At 34.6% G+C, this 26,992-nt stretch overlaps 1 protein-coding gene across 4 annotated transcripts in view; it reads right to left on the bottom strand.

Moving 5' to 3' along the window:
* LOC121384153 (endophilin-B1-like) overlaps positions 1 to 26,992 on the bottom strand; it is a 68,911-nt gene that overhangs the window by 26,197 nt on the left and 15,722 nt on the right. For 2 of the 4 annotated variants that reach the window (XM_041514407.1, XM_041514410.1), the window contains exons 4-8: positions 20,286 to 20,419; positions 19,669 to 19,761; positions 15,030 to 15,047; positions 3,206 to 3,223; positions 2,339 to 2,428 (exon numbers count right to left, since the gene is read on the bottom strand). In XM_041514407.1, the coding sequence (XP_041370341.1) occupies positions 2,339 to 2,428; positions 3,206 to 3,223; positions 15,030 to 15,047; positions 19,669 to 19,761; positions 20,286 to 20,419 (353 nt within the window). The remainder of the gene's footprint in view (positions 1 to 2,338; positions 2,429 to 3,205; positions 3,224 to 15,029; positions 15,048 to 19,668; positions 19,762 to 20,285; positions 20,420 to 26,992) is intronic. The other 2 variants (XM_041514408.1, XM_041514409.1) reach the window with 2 other exon arrangements.

The following is a 26,992-nucleotide window of genomic DNA, read 5'->3' as shown; positions in this document are numbered from 1 at the left end:
TTTTTTTAAATTGCTGACCAATATCTTTCAAAAGACTTAAAATAACTTTTAAATGGAAATGAAACAATTCAACATTTCTACCTCCGTCCACATATTACATGATAATATTTTTATTATTATTGTTTTAATAACTTAAACTATTTTAATCACCGACATGATCCAAACCAATCTCTTTTCAAACAATTTAAAATCAGTTCTAGACAGAACTAAAATAATTCAACATTTCTAGTAGTATGTTTTCTATAGTTGACATGACAATGCAATGAAGTCAAGTTGACACAGACGGTCAAATAGACGGTTTCATTGATTGTCTGTGTGGATGTTGTCACCAGAGTGAAGTATAAATTACATGTAAGTAACTGGACAAACCAACAACTGAAAGTCTTCTAGAGGAGATGCTTGGTAATTACCATTGTGCTGGGTGATTCAACTGGCATAATCCTGGATTTTGATTTTGATTTTATTTAACAACACCACCAGTGTGAATTGATTAATTAATCATTGGTGACTGGATGTCAAACATAAGGTGGTCTTCAGTGAAAAGTCTGTTTTGTTTAATGACATTATGACACCACTATTTCATTTTCAATTCATTTATTAACTTTGAACATTTACAGTTCATCAGTGTTACATACAAATACATGTATATATACAAGAGATGGTATAATGGTATACTGGAAGGTGTTGACATAAAAAGGACAGGGATAATATAAATGATTGTGTATAGAACTCTGTATTAATAGAGACTATTTAACTGTTGATTCTCATCTTTTAAACATTTTGAATCAATATTTCCCTAATTTACATAATTCTTTGACATTGTTAGTTGATAGTAATTCTATTAATTTAAACATAGATGGATGGATTCTGTAATATTTTTTGATATATAAAACTCTGAAATCACTAAAAAAAGGACAACATAATATCCATGTAGCATGAAACTCGTCCTCAATTTCACCCTAAGTTACACTAGAACATTGTGGTTAATTAATCAGTGACTACTGGATGTCACACATTTGATAATTCTGACACTCAGTCTTCAGTTAAATGTTTTGTTTAAAGAAACCACTAGAGCATATTGATCAATAATAAATCATTAGCTATTGGCTGTCTAACATTTGATAATAATGATATAGTCTTTAGAGAAAACCTGCTATATTTTTCCACTAGCAGCAAGGAATCGTTTACAGCAGACAAGACAGCACATACCAGTCTTTGATATTCCAGATAAGGCCACTGGTTTGGGATGGGAAAAACCCAGTGGATCCATTGAGAAGGCTCGATCCTATAACCCAAGCACATCAGGCAAATGCTCAACTGACAGAGCTAAATCCTGTCCCTTCTTAACTTTAAGACACCATCTACATGACAGTAGCAGCAAGAGATCTTTTATATGCCCCATCTCATAGATGGGAAAGCACATACCATGGCCTTTGATATACCAGTTGTGGTGCACTGGCTGGAACGAGAAATAGCCCAATGGGCCTACCAATGGGGATCGATCCTAAACCAACCATGCATCAAGCGAGCACTTATATGATAACAATGCATCTGACACCCAGTTAATGACCCAGCACCTCGCACCAAGTTCCTGAGCCAGACAAAAGAAAGCTGCTCATTAATGCATCTGCACCTGCATCCAGGAGGAGTAAGACAAAAGAAAATCTACCGGCCACCCACACCCTAAACCAGTGGCACTGGATATGAAGGGCAAAAGACGACAGGAACAATGAAAGGAGATATAGACATAACAAGGATCGGTCAACGTATAGCCAAAAAAGGCCCTTCAAAGAGCTAACCAAATAGCCCAATAGGACAACCCAACATGGCACCCATAAAAGCAAAAGCTGACAAATTGCTGCGTCATTTTCAGGATGCCCTAGAATTCAGGATCCCAAAGCACTTATGGGTGCTGTTCACTTCAGTCCTCAGAAGGCTAAGACTAAGGTTTCAACAACGAGCTGCTCATCAGACAAAATAAAACAAAAAACAAACAGCTCAGTTTTACCTTTGGCAAACCACTCCAAAATTACAAGCCAAATCACCTTTAAAAATCTGGGCACATTCTTTTCATTTGCCTCATAATTCCCACAGGAACTTATTGCAAAACTCAGCATCAAACCACTACCCAGTCCACTACTGACCCGGTTGGACTGCCTGTACTTCCTTGCACCTGCCAGTCCGGGTAGTTCTGCCCCTCTCTCACCCCACCCTTGCTTTCTGTCAATGAAACTGAAGAGTTGGTGTGAGCCAATACTTGCGCCCATAACAGGTGTGTGCTACAACAGTTTTTTCTGAAAGTGCACATAAAACCGTAAGTTAAGTTAAGTCTACTTACATGTGTACTGTTAATTCCTTCCAGCAATATCTTTGTAATCTCTGCCTGTCTGTCAAACTCTGACTGACATGCCCGTAGCTCTGCTTCGGCCTATCAAATATGAAAACAGAATAGCATGAGAGAGCATGATAGGTTATACTGACAGCTCAGTCTAATACAATGCAACAGAGTCTGCCCACATTTAGTTTCTGTTACTACATTCCACCTTAATAAATAATAACCATCTTGATATGAAGAAATTAAGTCCTTTCATCTTAATATGTTTAAAAAAAACTACATGTAAATACTGTCTTGAAACATATATACATGCAGATATCAGCTCATAATATACAACAAATGTATACATATGCATATGGAGATTATCTAAAACATGCAGGCTTCATGTTTTGTCAAATTCAACCAAAATCGATTTCGATTCCTGCAAATTATGGGCATTAGACTCAGATTCATGTTTATAAATTGAATCCATTTTATTCCACAAATATGGTGGGGGGTTTTGTTTTGTTTTTACAATGCACTATATGTACATGTACATATACATTTTGTAAGTGACTAATTGCATAGAACTCAGAATTTGAAGCTAATAAATAATATAATTATTATCTGGAAACACAATTATTGTAATTATTAGATGTTGCCTGAATGATGGATGTCAGGTTTTTTTGTTTTTTAGTTTTTTGTTAGGGTTTTTTGTTAAAAGACCGATATTAGAGACATCTAAATGGATTTTGTGTAATTTTCATTTGCCAGTACAGGAATATTATGGACATTAGACTTAGATTCATGTTTATAAATCAGCACTGACTATGTGTATTATAAATACATGTATTACGTTTAGAAATAATTACACAGAAAATAACAACTTACTTTTGCAACCACATCATCCTGGTAGTGCAAAAAGCAAAAAGGAAAAAACTAAATCAGTAAATAATTTCAAATTTAAGTGACAAAGCCATAATTATTTACATGTATTTAACTATTTATAGTGATCCATTTTATTATGAGGCAACAAACAGCAAATATATATGTACATTAATTCAAAACAGTAAAGGTTTTTAAACTTTAAAGACATGTCAACAATGTATCAATTGAGAGAGGAAGTGTACCGTAATCTGATTATGTCACATTACAGTAACAGCCTGCTCTACTTTAACTTTCACTTGCTAAATGTTCCTATTCTTCATGACACTAATCAAAGAGATGGTTTAATTACAAACTGGTACATGTACAAAATATAAGTAACACCTCAAGATGGCATTTAACAGCAGACATAATATCAGAATGATGTAGTCATGGCATATTCACAGTTGAATGTTTTGGCTTCTTTTTTGTTGTAATTATTTTACAACTATTTGAAAGGAAAAATGAATTTCATAATGTACTAGTCTGCCTAAGATACTGATAATTTTAAAACAAATACACTATCACTAGTAATATTATTGGTCGAATACACAGTACATGTCTTATTTGAAATGTAATTTAAAATTTCCATTTCTCCAGGACACAATATTTCACGAGAACCATTGTTCTGTTCGCATGTCAGTTATACAACTTTAAAATCACATGAACCGCCAATCGGTTAAGTGGTGAACAAATTACGTCCTAAAATTATAAGTACCATATATCAGTAGTTAATTTGAATATCAGTTTATTTTTTTAAATACATTTGAACCACAAGTGTAGCACAGAACTGTAGTTCAAGTGTTTTTGGATTAGGTAGATCTCACTCATCAGTTACGTGAATATAGTTCACGTAACTGAACAATCGGTTACGTAATTAAAAATGACTTCCAGTTATCTAAGATTTTGAAATATTGTCCCCTGTTTCTCCATATCGTACACACTTCTTTGATAACTTTTATGATGGAATACTGAAATATTACTACTTAGTTATGTTCCAATGGTTGATTATAATTTAAAACATTGATGGGTTAAGCTCTACCAATGTTTATGATCGATTATACAAATCCATAATAGATTGTGTGGGAAATTGTTAACTGTAATTGTTCACTATAAATATCCTGGGGGTGGGGGTGAAGAAACCCTGCCCCAAGATATATTTTGAATTAAAACAAAAAAGTTAGCTTCTTATAATACAAAGCTCTTAAACTGTACATGTAATAAAGTATAGTCTACATGCATATTTAACATACATGTAATGTATAGTATACATTGTACCTCAGATAGCTGAATCATAAATGAAAGAAATCCACTTAAACACCTAATACTTTAAATTGAAGAATGTGATATATAAACATTTCATAAGGACCATGTCTCTTGATTTAGTGTAATAGATTAGTAATACATGAAATACGCATGTATAAGCATCAAATGTTTTCCTGTATCAAACTCTGTCAAACTAAATAATTAAGAATTTTCCACTAATACTAGTCCTAATATCTATGTTATAGAGATGTACATACTTAAACAACACAATTTCAACTGTACCATGCTTACATTGCTTTCTCATTGACATTGGTGTGCAATACATCTGTATAACCGCACACTGTTAGAACCCCACCTTTCACTGAGCCAAACTTCCTTATTGCATCATGCAATGTCACTTAAGGGCATGGCACAAGTCAGTTACTGCATACCCTTACTCATGGCATGCATGGTTATTGCAAACGTTTTATATTTTTATTGACAGTAGATAAACCCTGGTGTTGTGGCACTTGGAACTATCGGCTGTCAATCAAAACATCCAAAATGTGCAAAACCATACAGACCACTTGTTGTAAGTTTATGCAGTAACTTTAACTATATATATGTGAACACCACTATACATATACATGCTTTGTGATGCATTTTTTAAAAACACAAATAGTTTCTACACTAGGTTAATTAAGTATATTCATGCACCAAACAAAGCCATTAGGGAAACTGTCTAACATACAAAGCAGCACGCGCAAAACTATAATAATAATCAGAGACTATTTTAAACTATGTTAAACTATCAAAAATATATAATGTATAACTTGTATTATCCTTAGGACACATGACTTTCAGATTTAGAACATCTAGGGGACCATATAGCTAGATGTATAAATTAATTATAAGTACTTGACAGCATAATCACTTAAGTATTCATATCGTAAACCAGACTAATATTGTAATGTACATGTATTTATTTCTAACAAATACACATAATGACATATCATTATATGATTGTGATGTGTTGATTTAATGAATATATAATCATCTGTGTTTGCAATGAAAATAATGTGTGTACATAAATTTTTAAAAATATGATGTTAGGCACAAACTACATGTACATAAAAGTTATATGCACGCCACCCTTCAATTTACAGTACATTGTATATGTAACATAGACATTTGTTGACATAATTCTACATGTAATTTAGGTTTGAGAAAATAATTGTTTTCATATTAAATATTAGGCAATTATTAATTTTTATATATATATTAGTTGAGATGGAGGATAATATGTAAACCCGAAAAAAATGTTTTTAAAAAAAATATTCAAAGAAAAATCAGCATTTCAGCTTGTGGAAGAGGATGGAAGACCTGGAATGGCATCAAAATGAGTAATCAGTCACTCTTTGTAAGTTCAGCGACATGTTGTTGACTGTGAATGGCCCCTTAATAAATATATTGTTGGATTTCTAAACAATAATAATATATTATATACAGGGTTGAAAATTAGCCGTCGACTGGTCGCCCATAGCGACCTTTATTGGCTAAGGGCAAGTAAGGATTTTACAAAGATAGTTTGTTGGGCAACCATCGATTTTAGGGTCTGGCTAATATGGTACCAGTTAAAAAAGAAACACACTGAAACTGAATCGAATGTGGCAAAACACACCGCATCTGTGCTGGCGTGAACTACAGGTCTGCCAACAGAAGACAAACATGTAGAACATGCTCTATATTTTCAGTGCCAGACTCAGCTTATGTGGTTTTGGGCAGGGTCTTTATGAAAATAGAGCTCAAAATGTATTGCAGACACTGCATGTATTTTCTAAAACCTAGATGTCGTTAGCTTATTGGAATGGACTGGATATGCTATAATTATCTAGTATATTTCACAATTGTTATTCAGTGTTATGGTAAAAATTAATCATATTTAATTAGTTTATATTGTGGGACAAAATCAAAATCTATCTTGTAGTTTTAGCTCACACTAACATGTGCACAGGCACACATATAAAAATAACGATAGAATTTTCTATTACTACAGGTATTATTCCAAAGGCCAGTCAATTGATTGTTGTCAGTATTGTTTTAAGTTTAAGCAATTTGCATGAAATAAGAACAGATCAGATCTAATCTTGACACCAAGGCTTACATGATGACATAATTATCCAAAGAGTACTGTAATAAACAATAACTACGCTTGTATGCTTTGTAATATGATAACATTTAGTACATCTTTTATTTTGGTAAAATGTTGTTGTTTTTTCACAGATTTATTTTTCTTTCAATATTTATTTTATTAGTAGGCTAGTACTGTAGCATTTAGAATATCTAAATTAAACGCACATGTGTGCATGCACAAACACACACACACACACACACACACACACACACACACACACACACACACTATTACATTTTACTGAGACAGAAAATATTCATTTTGCGTTCAAAATTGTGCCAAATTTCCTCAATGAAAATTGTGCCAAATTTCCTCAATGAAAATTGTGCACCTTTTCTCTGGCATATAATTGCTCCATTCAAAATCCCCCCCCCCCCCCCCCCCCCCCCCCCCCCCCCCCCCCCACCCCCCCCCCCCCCCCACCCCCCCCCCCCCCCCCCCCCCCCCCCCCCCCCCCCCCCCCCCACCCCCCACCCCCCCCCCCCCCCCCCCCCCCCCCCCCCCCCCCCCCCCCCCACTACCGACTTGGTCGGGCTGCTGGTACTCCCTTGCACCTGCCAGTGCAGGTGGTCCCTCCTCTCCCCCCCCCCCCTTCCCACCTTTCCTGTCATGGACGGAGGAGCCGGCCAAGGCCGGCTCTTGTGCCCATGACAGGCGTGCACTACAACAGCTTGTTCTGAATGTGCACGTAAAACCCTATGAAATGACATGACATAATTGGCAAAATAGTGGATGATTCCATGGATAGGCATCGTCTATAATCATATTCAAGACAGCTACTCCCGAGGAAATCCTTTACTGGAGATTTCATCCCTCTTGCCTCGCCACAAAGTTTATTTCATCCCACGCACAGTTCTACCTTTAGCATCTTTGTACTGCATTATTTTTAGTTGAGAGACAACACAAATCAAGCTGCTTACCTTGGATGTTCTAAAAATTATATTAATCTGTACAATTTAATGGCAATTTATAAAGCAGCTTTTTAATTTATACTGGATTGCTTAAAAAAAAAGGTTATTTGAGTTGGCATGGGTTTAAAATTTAATATTTAATAACTTATCTTTATATGAATGTTAACAATGCCAATTCATCGGTTTCCTTTTGACGTAAACAGAATATATATTGTGAGAACATGGTTATTATTCAACAAAGAACATTCTAATTTTTTATTTTGGCGGTGCAGTTAAATTTCAATGTGATAATTGAGGGGCTAGTTGTATTTGAGAAGGGCCAGTAAGATTTTTCTTCAACTGACCCTGCTGACGAACATGGTTTTCATGTTCATTTTCAACCCTGTATATACATATAAATCAAATATTCCACTTCTACAGTACTACTACTACTAACAATAATAAAAATATAATAACAATTATAATAGTTGCCTGAGACTAAGAAAAAATATATTTCTGACATGTAATCATTATAATCTACTGACATGTAATGTCATTATGATACTCTACAATAGTCACAAGAATATAGCCACATGTATATACATGTACATGTAGTTTAGATTGCACATGGGCAGTGGTGATACTGACTACAATAGGAGAAAAGCCTTCACAAGAATATAGCCACTCATGTACATGTACATCTATGTGCAACACAAATGACAATGGCATCAAAATGTGATTCGCAATTTTATACATTATTGAGCATATAACATAAATCAGAATGTATCACAGGAGTGTCCAAAGACATGTGTATATCATAGCACCATCTTGCTTATTCATCGATTCATTTTAACTTATATCCAATTAAGGTTGAAGCACACTTCTGGAGTGGTCAAAGCCAGTGTAGAGGTTTCAACCTAGCACCTAGGAGCCTCAACTCTTTCACCACGACAGGCTGGTATACCGGCTAGCGATACCAGTGCCTCTCACCACGACAGGCCGGTTTAGCGGCTTGTAACACCTGTTCATATTTGGCGCCAAGTGAAGCGTCAATATTATAATTAGACAAAATCTCGCGCGACCATAGCTGCCATTTGACACACTGTAATGGCTGCACCCATGTTCTAGCGAATTTTGAATGAGTTTTTCCAAGTTTATACTGATATTCTGACTGTAATTAAACATGAACCGAGGTGACGAAATTTCGTCTGTTGAAAACAATGGTTGCGATTCAGATGACGGGTTTTCCGATGATGAAATGTGGGATAATATGGACTTTGGTGCATTTGATTTAATCGAGATTGGCGATCGTGAACGAAATGTCATTCAACATGGCAATTTAGAAGAAAATGATACCGATGACGAGTTACAAGATGACTTGCCACTGTTTTACCACGCGCCTGAGTTTACCTGGACACATGAGCCATATTCGGTTACCTGCAGATAAACGTTTACTAAAAATCCGGGGCCCGTAAAAGTGTTTGACGTCAACACAAACGACATAGAGTACTTTTCGCTATTTTATTCCAATACAGTGTATGGAAAAATTGTGTAATTTACCAACATGAATGCCAAAAAAAAGCGTGATACAGATCCTGCTAACAACAAATGTGTGTGGTATGATATTTCTGTTGATGAAATGAAAGCTTAATTTTGCAAAAGCATTGTAAATATATTTTTAAAATTATAACTGGAATGTTAATTAATTAATTATCCAACAAGAAAAACATTTGTACTGTTGTTGTTTTTTTAAATTACCAGTCCTACCTACTCAAATAGGTGAGTAATATGCATAGTTTACCTGTAATTACCAGATTTATACCTGTTGAATCTAACATTTTTAAAGTATTATTTTTTTATCTAGACAGCCGTCCATTCACCTTTCTGGAAATGTATAGCCTATAACTAAAATTAATGATAAAACAAGTAGTTTTATCCTTTAACAAACATGATCATAAATCTGCTATTTAAACTCAGTGTGCAGGGAAGGTCAAGACTGTAAAACTTAGTGGTGAAAGAGTTAAGACCAAAAGCTTAACCACTACATCAACAATGTTGAACAAATTATTTTCAATATTAATTGGGCTAGGTGGGTGGTTTGTGGCCTGCCTAGTCAGCATGTTATGGGAGGTATGGCATGCATGGATAATTCACCACTTTAAACCACAAGACCTGGGACTTGAACTGAATCAAATTCAGGATGACTGTCATGGTTTTGAAAATTATGAGGCCAGCACTGCATGTAAATCAGACTGGAATATTTATAAAGTTGAAAAACATTCATGTAAGTGATTGTACATAATACATCTAGGCTACTGCTAAACAATTATGCTAAATATGAAGCTTAATAAATTCCATGTCAACACATGTTTAAACATACAAGTAGATGCATGTGTTCACAAATGTACAACAATCGGGGCTATATTGGTTCATGTTCAAGACGATCCTCTATATACAACACTGTAAGGTACATGTACTTCTGAGTAAACTGTAGTTCCTTGCTTGAAAGATTAATTATTTCTTCATATATCTGATTACATATTTGTTTTTGGGGTGCATAATCTTTTAGAAATCTTCAAATCATAATTTGGAAATGATTAAATGTTTATATTTGTGATAGACTGACGAGTTCTCAATTGCCAATTATCCTGATGAGATGGGCATGTATTTCTAAAAAGTAGCTACACCCACACTCTGGTGTGTGCCATAATGTCATCATCTCCTAAGCTTCTTTAAGACACAGAATTAAATGTCTTGCCTACCAAGAATGTTTTCAGTGCACTGCGATGAACATCCATTGGTACAACTACAAACCAAGTTTTACTGACCTAGAGCTGGTAGTTTGTGAGAAATGGATCTAATCTCTCCTTTTTACAGGTGAGACAACCAGCAAGCACACACCATATACACAATAATATTATATTATATTTTAACAATATTCTTAATATATTTTTAAAGAAATACTATATAGGACATTAAGATATATTACTGGTATATTAGATTCTAAGATAAATTTTATCATATTCTAAGAATAATCCTTAATATATATCTAAAATATATCTTGGATTCTATTAAATTCTAAAATATATCCTGAATTCTAAGATATATATATGCTATTATATTCTAAGACATGTGTACTAAATTCTAAATACCATATAATTTCGCGTAAAAGTTGAATTTTTTTCACCCAAAAATTATTTTATAACTTGGGAGGTCGACTTAAAGAGGGTAAAAAAAATTCACCAAAAAATATTACCATTTTGGGGATTATTTTACAATTTTTATTGTTTAATTATGCCCTGTATTTATATTCAAGTGTGTTAAGTTGACAAATTTATTATTTATAACCAATGTTTTTTGGCATTAGACCAGTTTTGGTTATGCGAAAAGGCGTGCAATCTCACTCACATGCCAAGACAGCAGTCCACTTAGTTAAAATAACAGCCATTACTAATAGCAAAAATATAAACGATACTAACTACCTGCTGCCTGAGTTTATTTTGAAATCTGGTCACTGGCATTAATTACTGTTCAAACAATCTTTTGTCGATGATTAGCTTCATGAATATAACTGAGCTTTCCCTTAATTTAGCTTAGACTGGTCTCTGCAGTTCACTAGAGCAACAGGGACACACATCATTTGGTACAAAAACCAGTGTACTTTCCAGAGTTATCCTCCTTACATATATTAATGTGGCGGAAAAACGTGATTAACTGATGATACATTTAGTTTTATCGTAGTGATCTGTTGTCAGTGTTGATAAATAAAGTTGTTGTCTGTGCACAAAACCATGCTGTACAGTGCCATACGGTAAGTCAAACAGCTTTCACTATCTACTAAGGGAATATTTAGTTTTGATGATATAGTTTCAATGGAATATTGTGATGTACAAAATGTGAAAACCGAAGTTTGTAAAATAATTTTCTTTTGTTCAAATATCATACAACAATGTTCTCATGTGCTGAAAATAAGACATACTTCAATGTGTATAAGATGTTTTTCATGGGTCGACTTATAAACAGGTCAATAATAAAAAAAAGTTTTTAGGGCTTGAAATCAGGGACTCGACTTATAACCGAGATCGACTTACAGGCGAAGATATATGGTAATAGTCTAGGAAAGTGCACAACTAAACTAGAATTACATGTAATGTACAATGTTGTAGGTGGATAAAGGGCCTTGAACAAAAGGCATGACAAGACAACACCAAACGAAAACACCAGTAGCAAACCTCCATCATCAGGCTAGAGTAGCTATTGGAGGGACTCAACTTTCAGAAAAGAGGAAAAATTTTACAGGTCATTAGATTGGAAGGACATGATGAAAGCAAAAATACAAGACATTGTTTCAGGCACATTATTATATCATTATGAATCTTGAAAACATTTCTGAGAACAATAAATACTGTAATGCATTTCAAAGTGTGACTACATGTAAGTACTATTATAATATTGCTTTCAGAATGTTTACTGTCCCAGGAGTACCGGCAATATCTGTAGTGTTGATGACTTTGTACTAATCTCAAAACACTAAAAATCTTTCAATATTATAAAATATGGTCTTTGAAGTTGGTAAGGAGCAGATTTTATCTCAGTTACCTGGAATGTGATACATGTAGGTCAAAGGATGGATTTGTGTCCGTGGACCCAAAGGTTTTTTACCCATTCCCACCAAAGACTTATGACTGGTGTATCAAAAGCCATGGTAGGTGCTGTAAAGTTTTGGTTAAAGTGCATACAAAAGATCCCTTGTTGCGTTACATACATGTAGGTAGGATTAGCTCTAAGTGCTATCAGTGGGTTCAGTCTCTCACACACTAGACCAAGTACCACAATAACTGTTAGATAGCAAACAGCCAAATGTGTAGTTTAAAATGGGCTTAAGCATCAGTAAAAACACATTCCTTTCCTTGCAGAGAAGAGATAGCAATGAAATTGGTTAGATGTATAAGTATACAAAAGAACCTTTGAAGAATTACATGTAATATTATTGCAACACACTGTTAACCACTGTTTATTACCAGTACCATTATGTATATATACACACACACACACGTCATTATATGGCACAAACAACCTATAACAACACTTAATAAGCCATAATTTATTTAATCATTGTTTTCACAATAACCACATATGTGTAGACTTATCAGGGCTAGCCCTGGGTTGCTATTTTTGTTCGCCAAAAAATTCGCTAATCTTCAATTTCTTTCGCCAATCTAAATATATATTCGTCAGTAACACATTTGCATTTCAGTCAAAAGATTATATTCTTAATCTCATTCTTTATAATAATATAGTATATGCTAAAATGTACTTATTATTCAGTTTACGTCTTGTAATCTAATAATGAAATGCTGCTGATGTTTAGGGCTGGCTGTAGCCCAGTGGTAAAGCCACTTGTATGATGTGCAGTCAGTCTAGGGTCGATCCCCGTTGATGGGCTCATTGAAGTCAGTGCATCACGAGTGGTATATCACAAAAGAGACAATTTTACTTTTTGTAAGCATCAGAGAATGATATAAATTGTATGTTTCTGTGTAATTTGAAAGAATCAAGTGAATTTTTATCCAATATATATGTTCGCAAAAAGATTCACCGGACTAAGATATACATTATACATATATTTTTGCACCAAAAATGTGAAATGTAAGTACCGGTACATAATGCTTACATATTTAATAGCCTAACAACTTATATCATTCAGTATCTGAGCTTTCGAGATGTGTGTGCAAAATGCTGGAATAAATGAGGTCCAGAACAGGACCCAATGCCCTTTTGTTTTTATTACAAAATAATTTGAAAATGACAAAAGAAGTTTATAAATGTCCAATTATGGAGACGTTCAACAATTACATAATGTAAGATCTGACTTTTTTTGTAACCCTGCCTGCGTTATGTTTTGTAATGACAATAATCACCCCTCTAAAGTTCTTTAACAATTGTCTCAAACACATTTCCTTCTTTCCCTGTCACTGGCATTAATTTTACCAACATTATAAATTTATAAACATTAGATTTTCTGTTCTTATTTTAGTTATCTTTTTTCTTTTCTGCTTTATATAAAGATAAAACTCAATAGTCCCACCAGCCTGTGCTACCCCCTCCAGATATTGTTCCAATGCCACGTGCCTGTAGGCATGTATCTTAATCTCTTTGGTAATAGATGTATTATTGTATATATAATAGAAAATTCATATTTTAAAGAAACAAAATGGCCAGACTGGCTGTTTTATTTTATGAAAAAAATTAATAATTAAAAGTGTGCAACTCTTGATCATACCCTACACCATGACCTCGTTTCGTAACTACCCTCCTAACTTCCCGGTATGATTTATAACTGAATACTATTCATAATTAGTATGGTGTCCAACTCAAGGTTATAGCCAGTCACCCAACATAAAGACAAAGAAAATGTCTTTATGTTATTCTACTTATTGCTATCAAAACACTGGCATGCGACAGTCTTTCACAAGTGTTTTGTATTTCTGTGCAAGGGGCGGAGGAATGTATCATGTCAGCATTAGTATTATATCAGTAGATATAGCACAAATGAATTATAATTTAGCCATTTAATATGTCTGAAATATAATCTGTAAACATAGAAAGTTTTAACTAATAATGATTGTATATAAGTGAGAAACAATATGTATTCCTCACCAACGCACCCACTTCATGGAAATTAACTCAACCATGTGACCTAGATTTATAACATTAAGCGGTATGACAAAACATGACTAATAAAAAGTAAAACTTGTAGTTGATAGTAATCAAACATTTAGTATCAACAATGCAACATGTCTTAAAAAGTATTTCATTTTATTTAATCGCGTTTTCTAACTTTACGACAAGCAGCTGGCAGTATGCTGCTGAATAGTAGACTGGCCACGTGGACATGCAAATAACGCTTATTCACACCGCAAGGCGGATCAACTGAACAAAACTGGTTGAACACGTTTGGTTCTAAAAATCGAGTTCAAAAAAAATCTTTCGCAAATTTTTTCACCAAACCAAACATTATTTCTTAATTTTTATTTTTTTTCCGCAATTGGCGACTTTGGCGAACGACAGTGCGAGCCCTGCTTATCCACCAAATGCTGAACCCCAAGCGTCTTAAAAATAAGGAAAATGTATCAACTGAGCATGCAAGGGAGTCAGTATAAACACAATATCCCCTGCTATAAAAGGCATAGAAAACTGAAATATGTCCAACCCCATTTTCCAAAGTATTTATATCACAAACAATTTAATGTAATCACGGCATGCAAAACTGTACAGACAAGAGTATATAAAATAAAGCAACAGATACCAAAAAAATAAATATATATACATTGTACATGTATATGCCATTATGATCCAATGATAAAAGTTTTAAAAATACCAAAAAATAAATAATAAAATAGTGTACGCAAATTGTACCAGGATGCAAATTTTCAGAATGTCTAAAACAAAAATGTATTACCTCCGTTATGCCTGCAGCCTGTATTATGCAAGTGATACAGATATTAAGTGAAATAAATCAAATTATAAAATAATAAAAAAGCCTGATGTATTTTTAATGATAAACAATAAAAAATACAGTGTATCGATTCAACAAGGACTTTAAAAATTCAACCTATATAAAGGAAAGGTACATTTGCTCTGTCAACTCAGTACATTTGAAACTACAGCTGCTTTGTGTCTAACGTGTGGTTATCTCGACACTTGGTCTAAATACTCAGAGATGATGCCCACTGTCACTACATAAGGACTCCTGAGTGTATATATATAACTCCTACCAAATCAGAGCAAAGGATCTTTCATGTAATTAAAATCACTTTCCCACAGACAAGACATCACATACCATGACCTTTGACCAGTTATGGAAAACTGGTTGGAACTGGAAAAACTAGTTACCCCTAGGGTGTTGTTCCTATGACCCACTGCAACTCAGACGAGTGCTCTACGTGTATCACCGATTCTCCCCCTGCTCACATGATTCATCCTCAAACTGGCCTGGATAATCAGGTAGTTTTAATATACAGGTTAACATACATGTACATGCACATGAATTATCAATGCCCTTTATGTCATATTCATAATAAAACAATCATAAAATTTTTATACACACATACTCTGAGAACAGAGGCACATGCACACCCATTTTCTTTTACTGGAGAATAATATTCTATTTTTTAACTTATTTTTATTTTTTGCCTAATATGCAGTATTTTGATGTCCCAAAAATATGGAATAAATAATAAAATTTCAGGCCCAATTTGAAAAAAGTCAAAACAAATTGAATGAAAATCTAGTATTTATTTTATTATGGCCTAAATTAGTGTAAGAGCAGTTTACACCAAGACTGACCTATTATTCATGTTCATGTATGTGTATGTTAGTCATGGGTCAACATGAAATATTTATCTGCAATAAGCAACAGCTCTCCCAGTGTTTATATGTTAGCCTTATAATTAGACAATTTAGGTAATCAACATGCCTGACTCATGGCCTGTTTACATGCGACAGCCCAACTCACACCATGGCTGGTGTTTACATGTATGTGTTGTTTGAACTGTAATTTTTATTTTCATCGTCTGCAAGGCTCGAAAATTAAGTTTGTTTGTTTTGTTTAATGACACCATAAAGCACATTGGTCTATGAAACACTGGCTATTGTATGTCAAACATTTGGTAATTTATACCTGTAGTTTCAAGAGAGAAAACCCACTTTTTTTTTATTAGGTCATGTCAGGTCATAGGTTTTAAAGTGCACATTCAGAGCAAGCTGTTGTAGTGTGCACATGCCTATCAAGGGTGCAGGTGTGAGCTTGTGCCGTCTCCTCTGTCCAGGACAGGAAAAGGGTTGGGGTCAGTCAAAATAGGACTGCCCATGCTGGCAAGTGCAAGAGATCACCAGCAGCCCGACCGGGGTCAGTAGCGGATGGGGGCATTTGTGGTGCTATTAAATTTTGTATGTTCCTTGTATAGTAGCAAGGGATCTTTTATATGCACCATCCCACAGACAGGATAATAAATACCAAAGCCTTTGATATACCAGTTGTGTGGCACTGGCTGGAACGAGAGATATAGCCTAATGGGAATTGATCCCAGACTGACTGTGCATCAAGCAAGTGCTTTACCACTGGGCTACGTGCCTCTTCCCCCCCAGCTTGAAATTCACAGGGAGCATGAGGCAACTGCCACTCAAAACACACAATATGCTTTGTGATAAACAATTTCACAAGCAGCTTTTGCTGTCCATCTTAAAGCACTGAACAGCTATTTAGATTAAGAATTTAGAATAACCAATATTAGATTTGATATTGTAAAAAATAATAAAAAATGATATGGTTAAACTGACCTAAAATTAAAAAAGTTTACAGTGCTAACTCGCAGTGAGTAGAACATTTTGCCAAATTAATTTATTAAACTTCAAAAACCCAATAAAATATCAATCATTGCATGCAAATATTTTGTCAAATTAAATACAAATTTGCTAATTGTTTTAAAAAAATTCTTAATTGGCGAATATGATGAATGGCCAAGCTAGCCCTGGTTTAAATCAATAATTGTAAGCGGTTGTAAGAGTTGATTCCAGAGTAAAATGTCTGAAGCAGATTGCTTCCCATTCCACAAAATGAATTCTGAGCCTTGATCTGAATTACATGTAGCAACTTACAGAACCCTATCAATGTCTCACGGTCACAAGATAATAATAATACAACATCACATGATATAACAGTAACAATTATAAGGCTTTAATTTTCCAAGAGAATAATTAAGAAAAAGAAAGGAATGTTTGTTTAATGACATCTCAGAACATTTTAATCTACAGTAACTGCTCCTGGGTGTCTAACACAGGGATCAATACATTTATTTGCCTTTCGCTAGCCCAAGTACTCTGACATTCGAGAGCTAGACAGACATTTTGACGGTTATAATTGCTCTAAGTCAGAGACAACTTTAAAATGAAAATAGAATATTTCTGCCTACCACCTAGTAGGCAAAGATTCCAACTCTAATACACCGATAATCTTAAGTTTGATGTTAAATATCTTTACATAGATACATTTTCCAGTTTGCTGATAACAAATGTTTTACATATCAATCACTAATAGTAGTAATACACACACTACAAACAAACCCCACTTATTTAACCGAAACACTTTTAAAAGGTGGTGCTGTCGGGTTACTTCCCGTAGTGTCTGTATTAGTGGTTAATATTTAAAATATTTGTTCATGGTGAACTGGAAAATTATCAATGTATTTAACAGCAAACATAGGATTACTGTTGTATTAAGAGTGGAAACATTTGCCTACTGAGCTCATTCGGTGGTAGGTGAAAATACTGTTTTCGATGTAGACTTATCATTGATGGCATAAAGCAATTATATACCCTTACAAATGTCCATCTTGCTCTCGAACAGCAGAGTACTTGGTCTAGCATTTCACCATCTACATTGCACTTGCTTGCTGACTGGGGTGGGACATACCAGTTTACTAAAGCGCTTAAATAAAGTCTGATTTTGAGGGCACAAATAATCGGCAAATAAAGAGGGCAACCATGGCAATTACTGTTGGTGCTGTGGTAAAATTCAAACCTTAAGTACCTGTTAAAACTGGGTTATGTGCCTTTAAGAACTCAACAGACCTAACCACATGTGAAACAGCCAGTCATCTAAGACAGCCTTTGTAACAACCTAAACCCAGGGTTCACTGTATCGCCATATTGATAGGAAGAACCAGGACTTCTAGATTATGGTAGCCACACTCCCATGGCTAGTGATATTCAATGTTGGGCTAGTAAATAACTAATATTGCCATGCCCAACGGCTAGTGAATTTTTTTGGGGTCAAATGTTGTAGTTATCTATTTTGTAAATACGAATATCTTGCCCACACCAACACCCATCAATGTTAGTGTTTTTAAACTCGATCTCCCTCTTTAGGTGACATATCTGATTATTACTATTATTTAGTAAAATTGTATTAACTTAAAGTAAAATAGGGCTAGTGAATTTTTAATCGTGGCTAGTAAATGTTTCTAATCACTGATCCCATGGCTAGTGGATTTTATAAAAATTCTAGAAGCACTGAGAACAATTTCAAGGCTACAGCAATTGTAATCTATTCAATGTACTGTGTTTCTATTCTAGTGTTCATGCATTATATTTGTTGAATTACAATTAACAGCTAACAGAAAATTACCAAAGCACTACTAATTAATTTCTTCTCTGTTTTTCTGTTAGCACAATATGCTGTTTCAATCAGTCGAAGTGAACAAGATTTCCAATAGTATGTCTGGTAATAACAGAGAGCTCGATGGTTGTCCTTGATGTCAATATCAGACAGCTGTCACCTGTGTGTGTAATTAGACGTCTGAATACCAGGACTAGAACATACCACTATAGGCTGTGTAACACACGTACAAACATACAGTGTAGAATGTTGAACACTTGGGGAAGTACTGTGTGTGTGTTTATGTTTGTGTGCACGTGTGTGTGTGTGTATGTTTGTGTGTGTGTGTGTTTATGCTTGTGTGTGTTTATGAGTGTGTGTATGTGTTTATGTTTATGTGTGTGTTTATGCTTGTGTGTGTGGTGTTTATGTGTGTGTGGTGTTTATGTGTGTTTGTGTGTGTTTATGCTTGTGTGTATGTGTTTATGCTTATGTGTGTGTGTGTGTGTGTGTGTGTGTTTATGCTTGTGTGTGTATGTGTGTTTATGTGTGCCAGTGTTTGTATGTGTCCATGTGTGTGTGTGTGTGTGTGTGTGTGTGTATTTGTGTCCAAGTGTGTGTCTGTGTATGCATGTGTGTGTCTGTGAGAATAAACTCCCTTTGAACAATTTTGTTTGTTTGCAGAGCCTGATGTGGAAAAAGACTATGTGGTAGTATCCTGTGGGCAGGCAGTAGGCTTACACTGTAGACCATGTGCCAAAATAACTACCCTGTGTTAGACACAAAACAGTCAGAGTTTAAAATGTGCTGAGGTGTTGTTACACACACATATTCTTTTCCTCATCTACAATGGTTAATGTACTTTGAGGAAAAAAGCACCATATATGACATTAGTATGTTAGTAACTGGCTGTGTATCTTTTTATAGTTTGATATAAACCTACCTGCTGTTGGCCGGTTTGTGACTTGGCTTTACGTAGCCGACCCTTTGAAGCATCAAGGTCAAGGCGTTTTGTTTCTAAAAGTTTTTTTTCTTTCTGCAAAACCAAACCAAATAAAGTGAATTCTGTGGGAACTGGATTCAAGATGGACTAATAAAATGTGCCTGTATTCACAGGGTACTGGATTAGAGAGATTCCACCCAAGACTCAGTGATCATGCCAATTTATATATGTAAGTCCAGATTACACAGATTTCACTTTAGACAGAATCCCCTACATGAATTCTGCTATCCCTAAGGCAACCATATTTGTTTCTAGATCAATAAACTTTATTTAGAATTTCAAAACACAAGAAGAAAAGATTCTGGTTATTGCTCTTTTACATGTAACTAACTATAAAACATCAGATTTCACTAATGTGTTTTACAAAGAGACAAATCCAGACTTTGTAACCATAGTAACATGTTTCTGATATCATTAAAATGAAAGAATAATTAAAGCATCTTACTGAAAATAAAGACATCTGCAGAAACAATGAAGGGATGTGATACCTTTTTTTTTTTTTTTTAAAGCCGAAATGATCTTTAAAAAGCTGAAACCTGTCATTTTGAATACTTTACCATAATTGTTTTCATATCACCATCGAGGAAGTTTTTCAATGGCTGGAGGAAGTTGTTGACTGTAGATTGCATAAATTCTCTTTCAGCATTTCCAAGTTGCATCTGTGCCTGGCCACACTTAACAAGGGCATTGCCTGCAAAGACAGCACACATGTAGTGCAGGATACTAACGAAATAATGGACACTTTACAAGTTTAAGAGTGAACAATTGAAGTGCCATAAAGACACTCTGTTTGTAGATACTGAGAGTAGTGCTGGCTCTGCTACTCGCCAAATTCACCATATGTGAATTTTAAAAACAATTGGTTAAATTTATGTTAATTTGGTGAAATAATTGAATGTAATAATTAATATTTTATACGAAAATAACTGGGTTTATTTGTGATTTTAAAAATTTAATAGATTATTTGGCAAAATGTTCTGCTTGCCCAAAGCTATATAACCCTGAGTGAGCACAATGCTAATCTAGTGAGACCTACACATGTACCATATATATATAGAATACTATACGAGTTTTCGCTAGATATCATTTTTACGAAACGAGTGAACTTCCCAAACGTATCTGACCGAACGAAAGTGAGGTCAGATACGTTTGGGAAGTTCACGAGTTTCGTAAAAATTATATCTAGCGAAAACGAGTGTGGTATTTTATTTATTAGCCTCCTTTAAATCACGCAAATTATGAAAAATAAATAAATCAATCAATCAATTTTGTAGCCTATTTCAAGACCGGATGTTGATTTGCATAACTAGCCGTGCACGACTATGTACTGCCGCATTGAGAAATAGTTCGTTGTACTTCCGCTACTTCTCAGAGATGTTTTCAGGGGAGTGGTGTAGACGTACTTCCCCATAAATTTCCATCGGGTTTCATTTTTTAATTTAAAGAAAGCTGTAAGGTACATGCATCAATATATGTTTATTTTCATATTGGGTGAAAAATGGGTAAAACTAATACATAATTCCATATTTTAACAAAACGCCCCCCCAAGAAACAAATGTTCCCGTTACCCCACTGGCACTGGTTATGCTAATAATGATGAATTCACAAATCACAACTGACAATAACAATTTGTTGACCAAAAATCCAACCAATAAGAGAATAACAAGTGTTTTTGCAGTTAAAAACATGTAGCTTGCAAAAGCAGCTGAGTTCACGGGAAAACTAAAGTTATAACTTTAAGGTCGACGACAGTCACTTTTCGCTCCCTTGTTTTGGCTTTCTTTGTACACAATAAATATAGCATATCTTACCGTAATTTCACTTGAAGTGACGTCATTGGAATTCTGATGTCATTCAAATTCAAAATTAGCTATATTATTACAATGCATCGCCACATTAAAATAAAAACTGGTCTACTAACCTTGACCCCTGTTAAATTTCTACAACAAGCAAACAACGCTGTTTACAGGTCGGTATATTTTACTTTTTCATAATTCTACAAAACATATTAAGTTTAAAAAAATAAAAATTTACCATATCATATGAAAAAATTAACGTTGGATATGTTTCATTTATTGTGTACGAAGCCAAAACAAGGGTCCAAAAAATGACTGTCGTAGACCTTAATAATGATGAATTTACAAATCACAACTGACAATAACAATTTGTAGACCAAAAATCCACATAATAAATAAAATGAATAAGTTTAATTATTGTTCTATTCATTCTTTTATTTTTATTTTTTATTTAAAAATATTTCTCGCACGGTCCAGTTTACATCAACTTTTAATGAATGACATTTGTAGTAAAAGTTGTGGATGTTACTGACCTTGACATTAATTATGAATGAAAAAAATAGTCCCGTTATGCTAATAAGGTCGCTGTCCAACCAATCGAAATTAACTCTGTTCCCTGTTGACAAATCAAAATACAGTTTGTAATACGCACCTGGTGGTGCGTACGAAATTTGTACGACACCGCTATATCTTCACCAGGAGGGTAATAAGTACATGTACGCAACCATAAAGATAGCATTAAAAAATGCATTTGACTACATGTAGTTGTAGGGTATTGGTCGGCATGGTGAAAACCCAACAGGTCCTGCATGGAGGAGTGTTCCTATCACTATCACTCAACCACTAAGATAAATCTCACGCTTGTGCTATAGGTAGTACTAAACCAAATAACTTCCGGCTGGGTCAAAGTTCGAGGTGCACCCAACTTTTGATAGAGAAGTGAACACCACAAGTCCTGTGATTGGTTATAAATGTGAGTGTGTTGGTTCTAAAAAAATAATAGTTTCATCTGGGTAAAAAAAATATGCAATTTTATTTCATCTAGTACCAATGTGTCAAGTAGCCTTGTGCTTGAAACATGTATGGGGTACCTGTAAAAAAAAGTACTCGAATTTTGTGCGGAACTAGTGTAGTCATAGACGCTACCCGTTATCTCAGGAACAAGCAGCTTGACCCCCAATTTTTTCTGATTCACTTTAAGTGTGAGGGGTGATAGTATTTATATCCATGGTGTTTATGTTGATTGATACGCTGCAGGTAGGAGTTTTAGCCACATATTTTACTATTGTCGTCTATGGGATTTGATTTGGTAGTATACACCCTATAGTAGAGGCTGGGAAAACAGCCAGAATTGGCTTTTTAAGACAGCTGGTTGTTTTATACAGGTCAACTTGTACATTATTAGATGATAGAAATGCCACAGCTTGTCTTTAAATACAGGTGGCTGTTTAATACAGGTTTTTAAGAACATCCAAAATTGGCCTTAAAAGACAAGTGGTCATTGAATACAGATCAATCTGCATTGCATAGAGAATTTTTAATACAGGTGGACATTAAAAAATTTGAATTTGTACTAAACAATACCAGGTGGTTGCTATATTAAGGTATATATATGAGCAGGTATGACTCATCAAACAAAAATGTACTCTGAACACTACTTTAGAAATATCATTTAGCACTAATCCATTCGACCAACAAACAGCATTTTACAAACTCACAATGAAGCATTCATCAGCATAATAATTGCAATTACATGTGTTCATCCCATATGGTTTCTTTCTCTCCGTTTAACACATTGACAACGCTGTGTTACACAGCTACCGTCACTACATGTATATTACACATTTGTCACTTTTTGTTTGTGCTGAAAACTGCTGCACAATATGCATGGCTTTAATATTTCATGCATGCAGAGGTAAATTAAAATGAAAGTTTGCGTGTATTGATTATTGATTAGCGAGGCTGGCCAGATAATAGAATAGTTGAAGTCGCCACAATTTGTATGACACATCTGGCTGCGGATTCCAATGACGGGGCTTAAGTGGATCTGGTTACTCTAGAGCAGCCACAATAAATAAAAACGTTTTATATCCCATGGTGTTAACAGCAATGAGATGTATTCTTAAGTAAATATATGGAAACTGTTGCTTTCGTTCTATTTGGTGAGAAAGGGGATGGGTAAAATAATTAGCAAAAATACAAATATATAATAATTATAAATTGGAAATATACCCACCTACATGTACATGTATATGTACAAGTATTTGTATAATATATTTTTTTTTTTTTTTTTAAACTAATCCCTAAAACATTCATGTTTATATATACACAATGTATGTGAAAGCAGGACATAGTTTTAGAACATTACATAATAGAAGACTGCATTAAAAGCTGAATTTACCACACAAAAAAAGAACACTCCCCCCAAAAAAAAAAGTCCAACCACCACCCCTCCCCCCAAAACAGTCACCCCCAATCCTTACACACACACACACACAAAAAAATGTCAAGTTTTTTTTTTTTTTTTTTTTTTCCCCCCAGTTTCATGACATATGGACATCCAATAAATGTACATACCAGGTAATATACATGTACATATTATACAAACTACCAGCCTCGGTGGCATCGTGGTTAGGCCATTGGTCTACAGGCTGGTAGGTACTGGGTTCAGATCCCTGTCGAGGCATGGGCATTTTTAAACCAGATAGTGACTCCAAACCCTGAGTGAGTGTTCCACAAGGCTCAACAGGTAGGTGTAAACCACTTGCACCGACCAGTGATCCATAACTGGTTCAACAAAGGCCATGGTTTGTGCTATCCTGCCTGTGGGATGCGCAAATAAAAGATCCCTTGCTGCTAATCGGAAAGAGTAGCCCATGTAGTGGCGACAGCGGGTTTCCTCTCAAAATCTGTGTGGTCCTTAACCATATGTCTGACGCCATATAACCATAAATAAAATGTGTTGAGTACGTCGTTATACAAATCGTTACTATTTTTTTATTTTTTTAAATGAGAAATCATTTTTTCTCATGTACTCAACACATAAATGGCTTCCGGCTAACAGGGAAGTCATGTTTGTCTAAACAGTACAAACAACTGTCACTGTCTGTGGAAGTGACCTTCTGATAGGCCAATATGTCATGATTAGCAGTTGAGAAAACAAAATCAATAACCCATGTACAGCTGGGATGATTCACTGTAACGTGCAGACAGAAAAAAAGACTCACACTTTGGCACAGGACAGTTGTAGTTGTAGTGGAAGCGTTTTGTTTAACAAAATCACTAGACCACATGGATGTATTAATAATCATTGGCTATTGGATGTCAAACATTTGGTAATTATGACATATAGCCTTAGAGAGGAAACCTTCATTTTTCCATTAGTTGAAGTAAAAAAACCTTTTTATTTAAAAAAAAAAAATGTTTTCCTCATTTTCGATCTAATATTTGCTGAATAGTATTCCAGATTAATAAATATTTTAAAAGCTCTTTTCTTTGTGTTACAGTAAAATTGACAATACATACTATAATCAGAATGATTAATTATTTTCTAGACAAACAAAACCCATGTCCAAACCTAGTCCAACCACAATTAGAGGGGATGATTTTCCGTTTCAGATTTTGCCACATTCCGTTTCAGATTTTTGCAAATTCCATTTTTTTCCGTTTTTGTGTTCAATTAGTGTCATGTTTTATTGTTATAAACTATATACATTTGTTATATTGTTCCAGCTCTGAGCTGGTTTGCTATTGCTATTTTTTAAATACCTGTAAAAATAATTTTTGAAACAAACTTAAAAAAAAGAAAAAAGTGTATAAACCGCACCACTTGGTTCCCACCTTCATCCGTAAATAAACCGGACCTTTAAATAAGCCGCGGTTAAAACAAAGCCACAAACTTAATTACGGTTAATTATTGTTTGTATTTAATAATAATAAAGAGATCCATTCTCCCTTAAATCCAAACAATAAATAATTGTTGATTGTGTGGCTTTCAGTTTCATTTCATCTGATGGATTATGGGTAAGTTTCATTTATAAACAAAACACACCGTTGACAAACCCCACTATTTTCACGAAAATATGAACAAGAACTTTGGTAATGTATTGTTCGTAATCTTATGTTAGTTGCCAAAAAATATGTATAAATAAATAAATACATGAGAAAATTTTATTAGTTCCAGTATGATTACAAAGCGTGAACCAAACGGGGGGGGGGCCCACACGTAAGAATTACTATTTTAGTACTCACTCGATTACACATGTATGTTTCTCTGTAACCTAACTAGCGTGCCGTGTGCACAAATTACATATTCAAACGAGGTCGGGTCAATCTGGATATAGGCCAGTGGTAGTGAACCGAAACTAAGCACTGTTCTGTCGATCGTTTAAAGTTTCGACAGTATTTTATAACTTTAAATATATATATATATATATATTTGCCTATAATTATATATTCAGAGCCTGTAGCACAAATAACAGCCCAATTTCCAAGATATATATTTTGCAACCCCCTCGGGGAGAGGGGGAAAATGTACACAATGATGACAATGCTTCACCGCGGGACCCCCTGAACCGTAGGGTCTGTAGCACATGCTACATGTATTACAATAATAAACCGGTGAGAAGAAAAGTAAAATGCTATTTTTGTGTGCAATTTAGAAAACAATCGGTTCAGAAATAAATAACATGTAGTAAATTCCGTAGCATGAAAAAAGGCGTTCTCTGTGGAACGGACTATAAATGTGAAATGTTTCTGTACAAATTAACGAATATGCCCGAAGTTTTACGAAATTACGTTTTCTGGTGAAAGCGTTGTGTAAATTGGCTATGCTTTTGAATCGTAATAAGTATTATTGAAAAATATCAAAATTGAACGTACTAGAAATCTTATTATATAATCAACATTCTAAAATTGTATTAGTAAATGTTTATTTTTATATTTCAAGTTAAATTTCACTATGTAAAGTGACACGGGTAAACAGTCACATGCTTTGTTGCAAGCTTACGGCAATTAAGCGTAATTTCTGAGAATTAACGGTTCTGAAAATATTTAGGCATACAGTACACTCCATGAAAGTTCGCATACCAAAACACTATGCGTATATTATCAATATTGAATCTTAAAACTACAAAAATATTTATTATGGTGCTTGAACCAGAAATACAACTTTTGAAGGTTATTTTTTAAAAATTGCAAATTCCGTTTCAGTTACTAAATTCCGTGATTCCGTCCGTTTTTCCGTGATCACGGAAAATCATCCCCTCTACACAATCGGTAAACACCACCCAAGTCTAATATTACACTGTAAGGTTATAAACTATAACGACACTAAAATAACACTATAATTTGTTAATTGGACAAAATGTTCAATATCAAATCTGATAAAGGTATAATTAAAATGTAAAATTTGAATGAATCAGTGGAGGTGAGTATGAGAATACAGGTATATTATACGTGTATACATT

This window comes from Gigantopelta aegis, chromosome 10 (assembly GCF_016097555.1).
Source record: "Gigantopelta aegis isolate Gae_Host chromosome 10, Gae_host_genome, whole genome shotgun sequence".
NCBI lineage: Eukaryota > Metazoa > Mollusca > Gastropoda > Neomphalida > Peltospiridae > Gigantopelta > Gigantopelta aegis.
The sequence above is the reverse complement of the archived record's forward strand: the minus strand, read 5'-3'. Positions and strand labels throughout refer to the sequence as shown.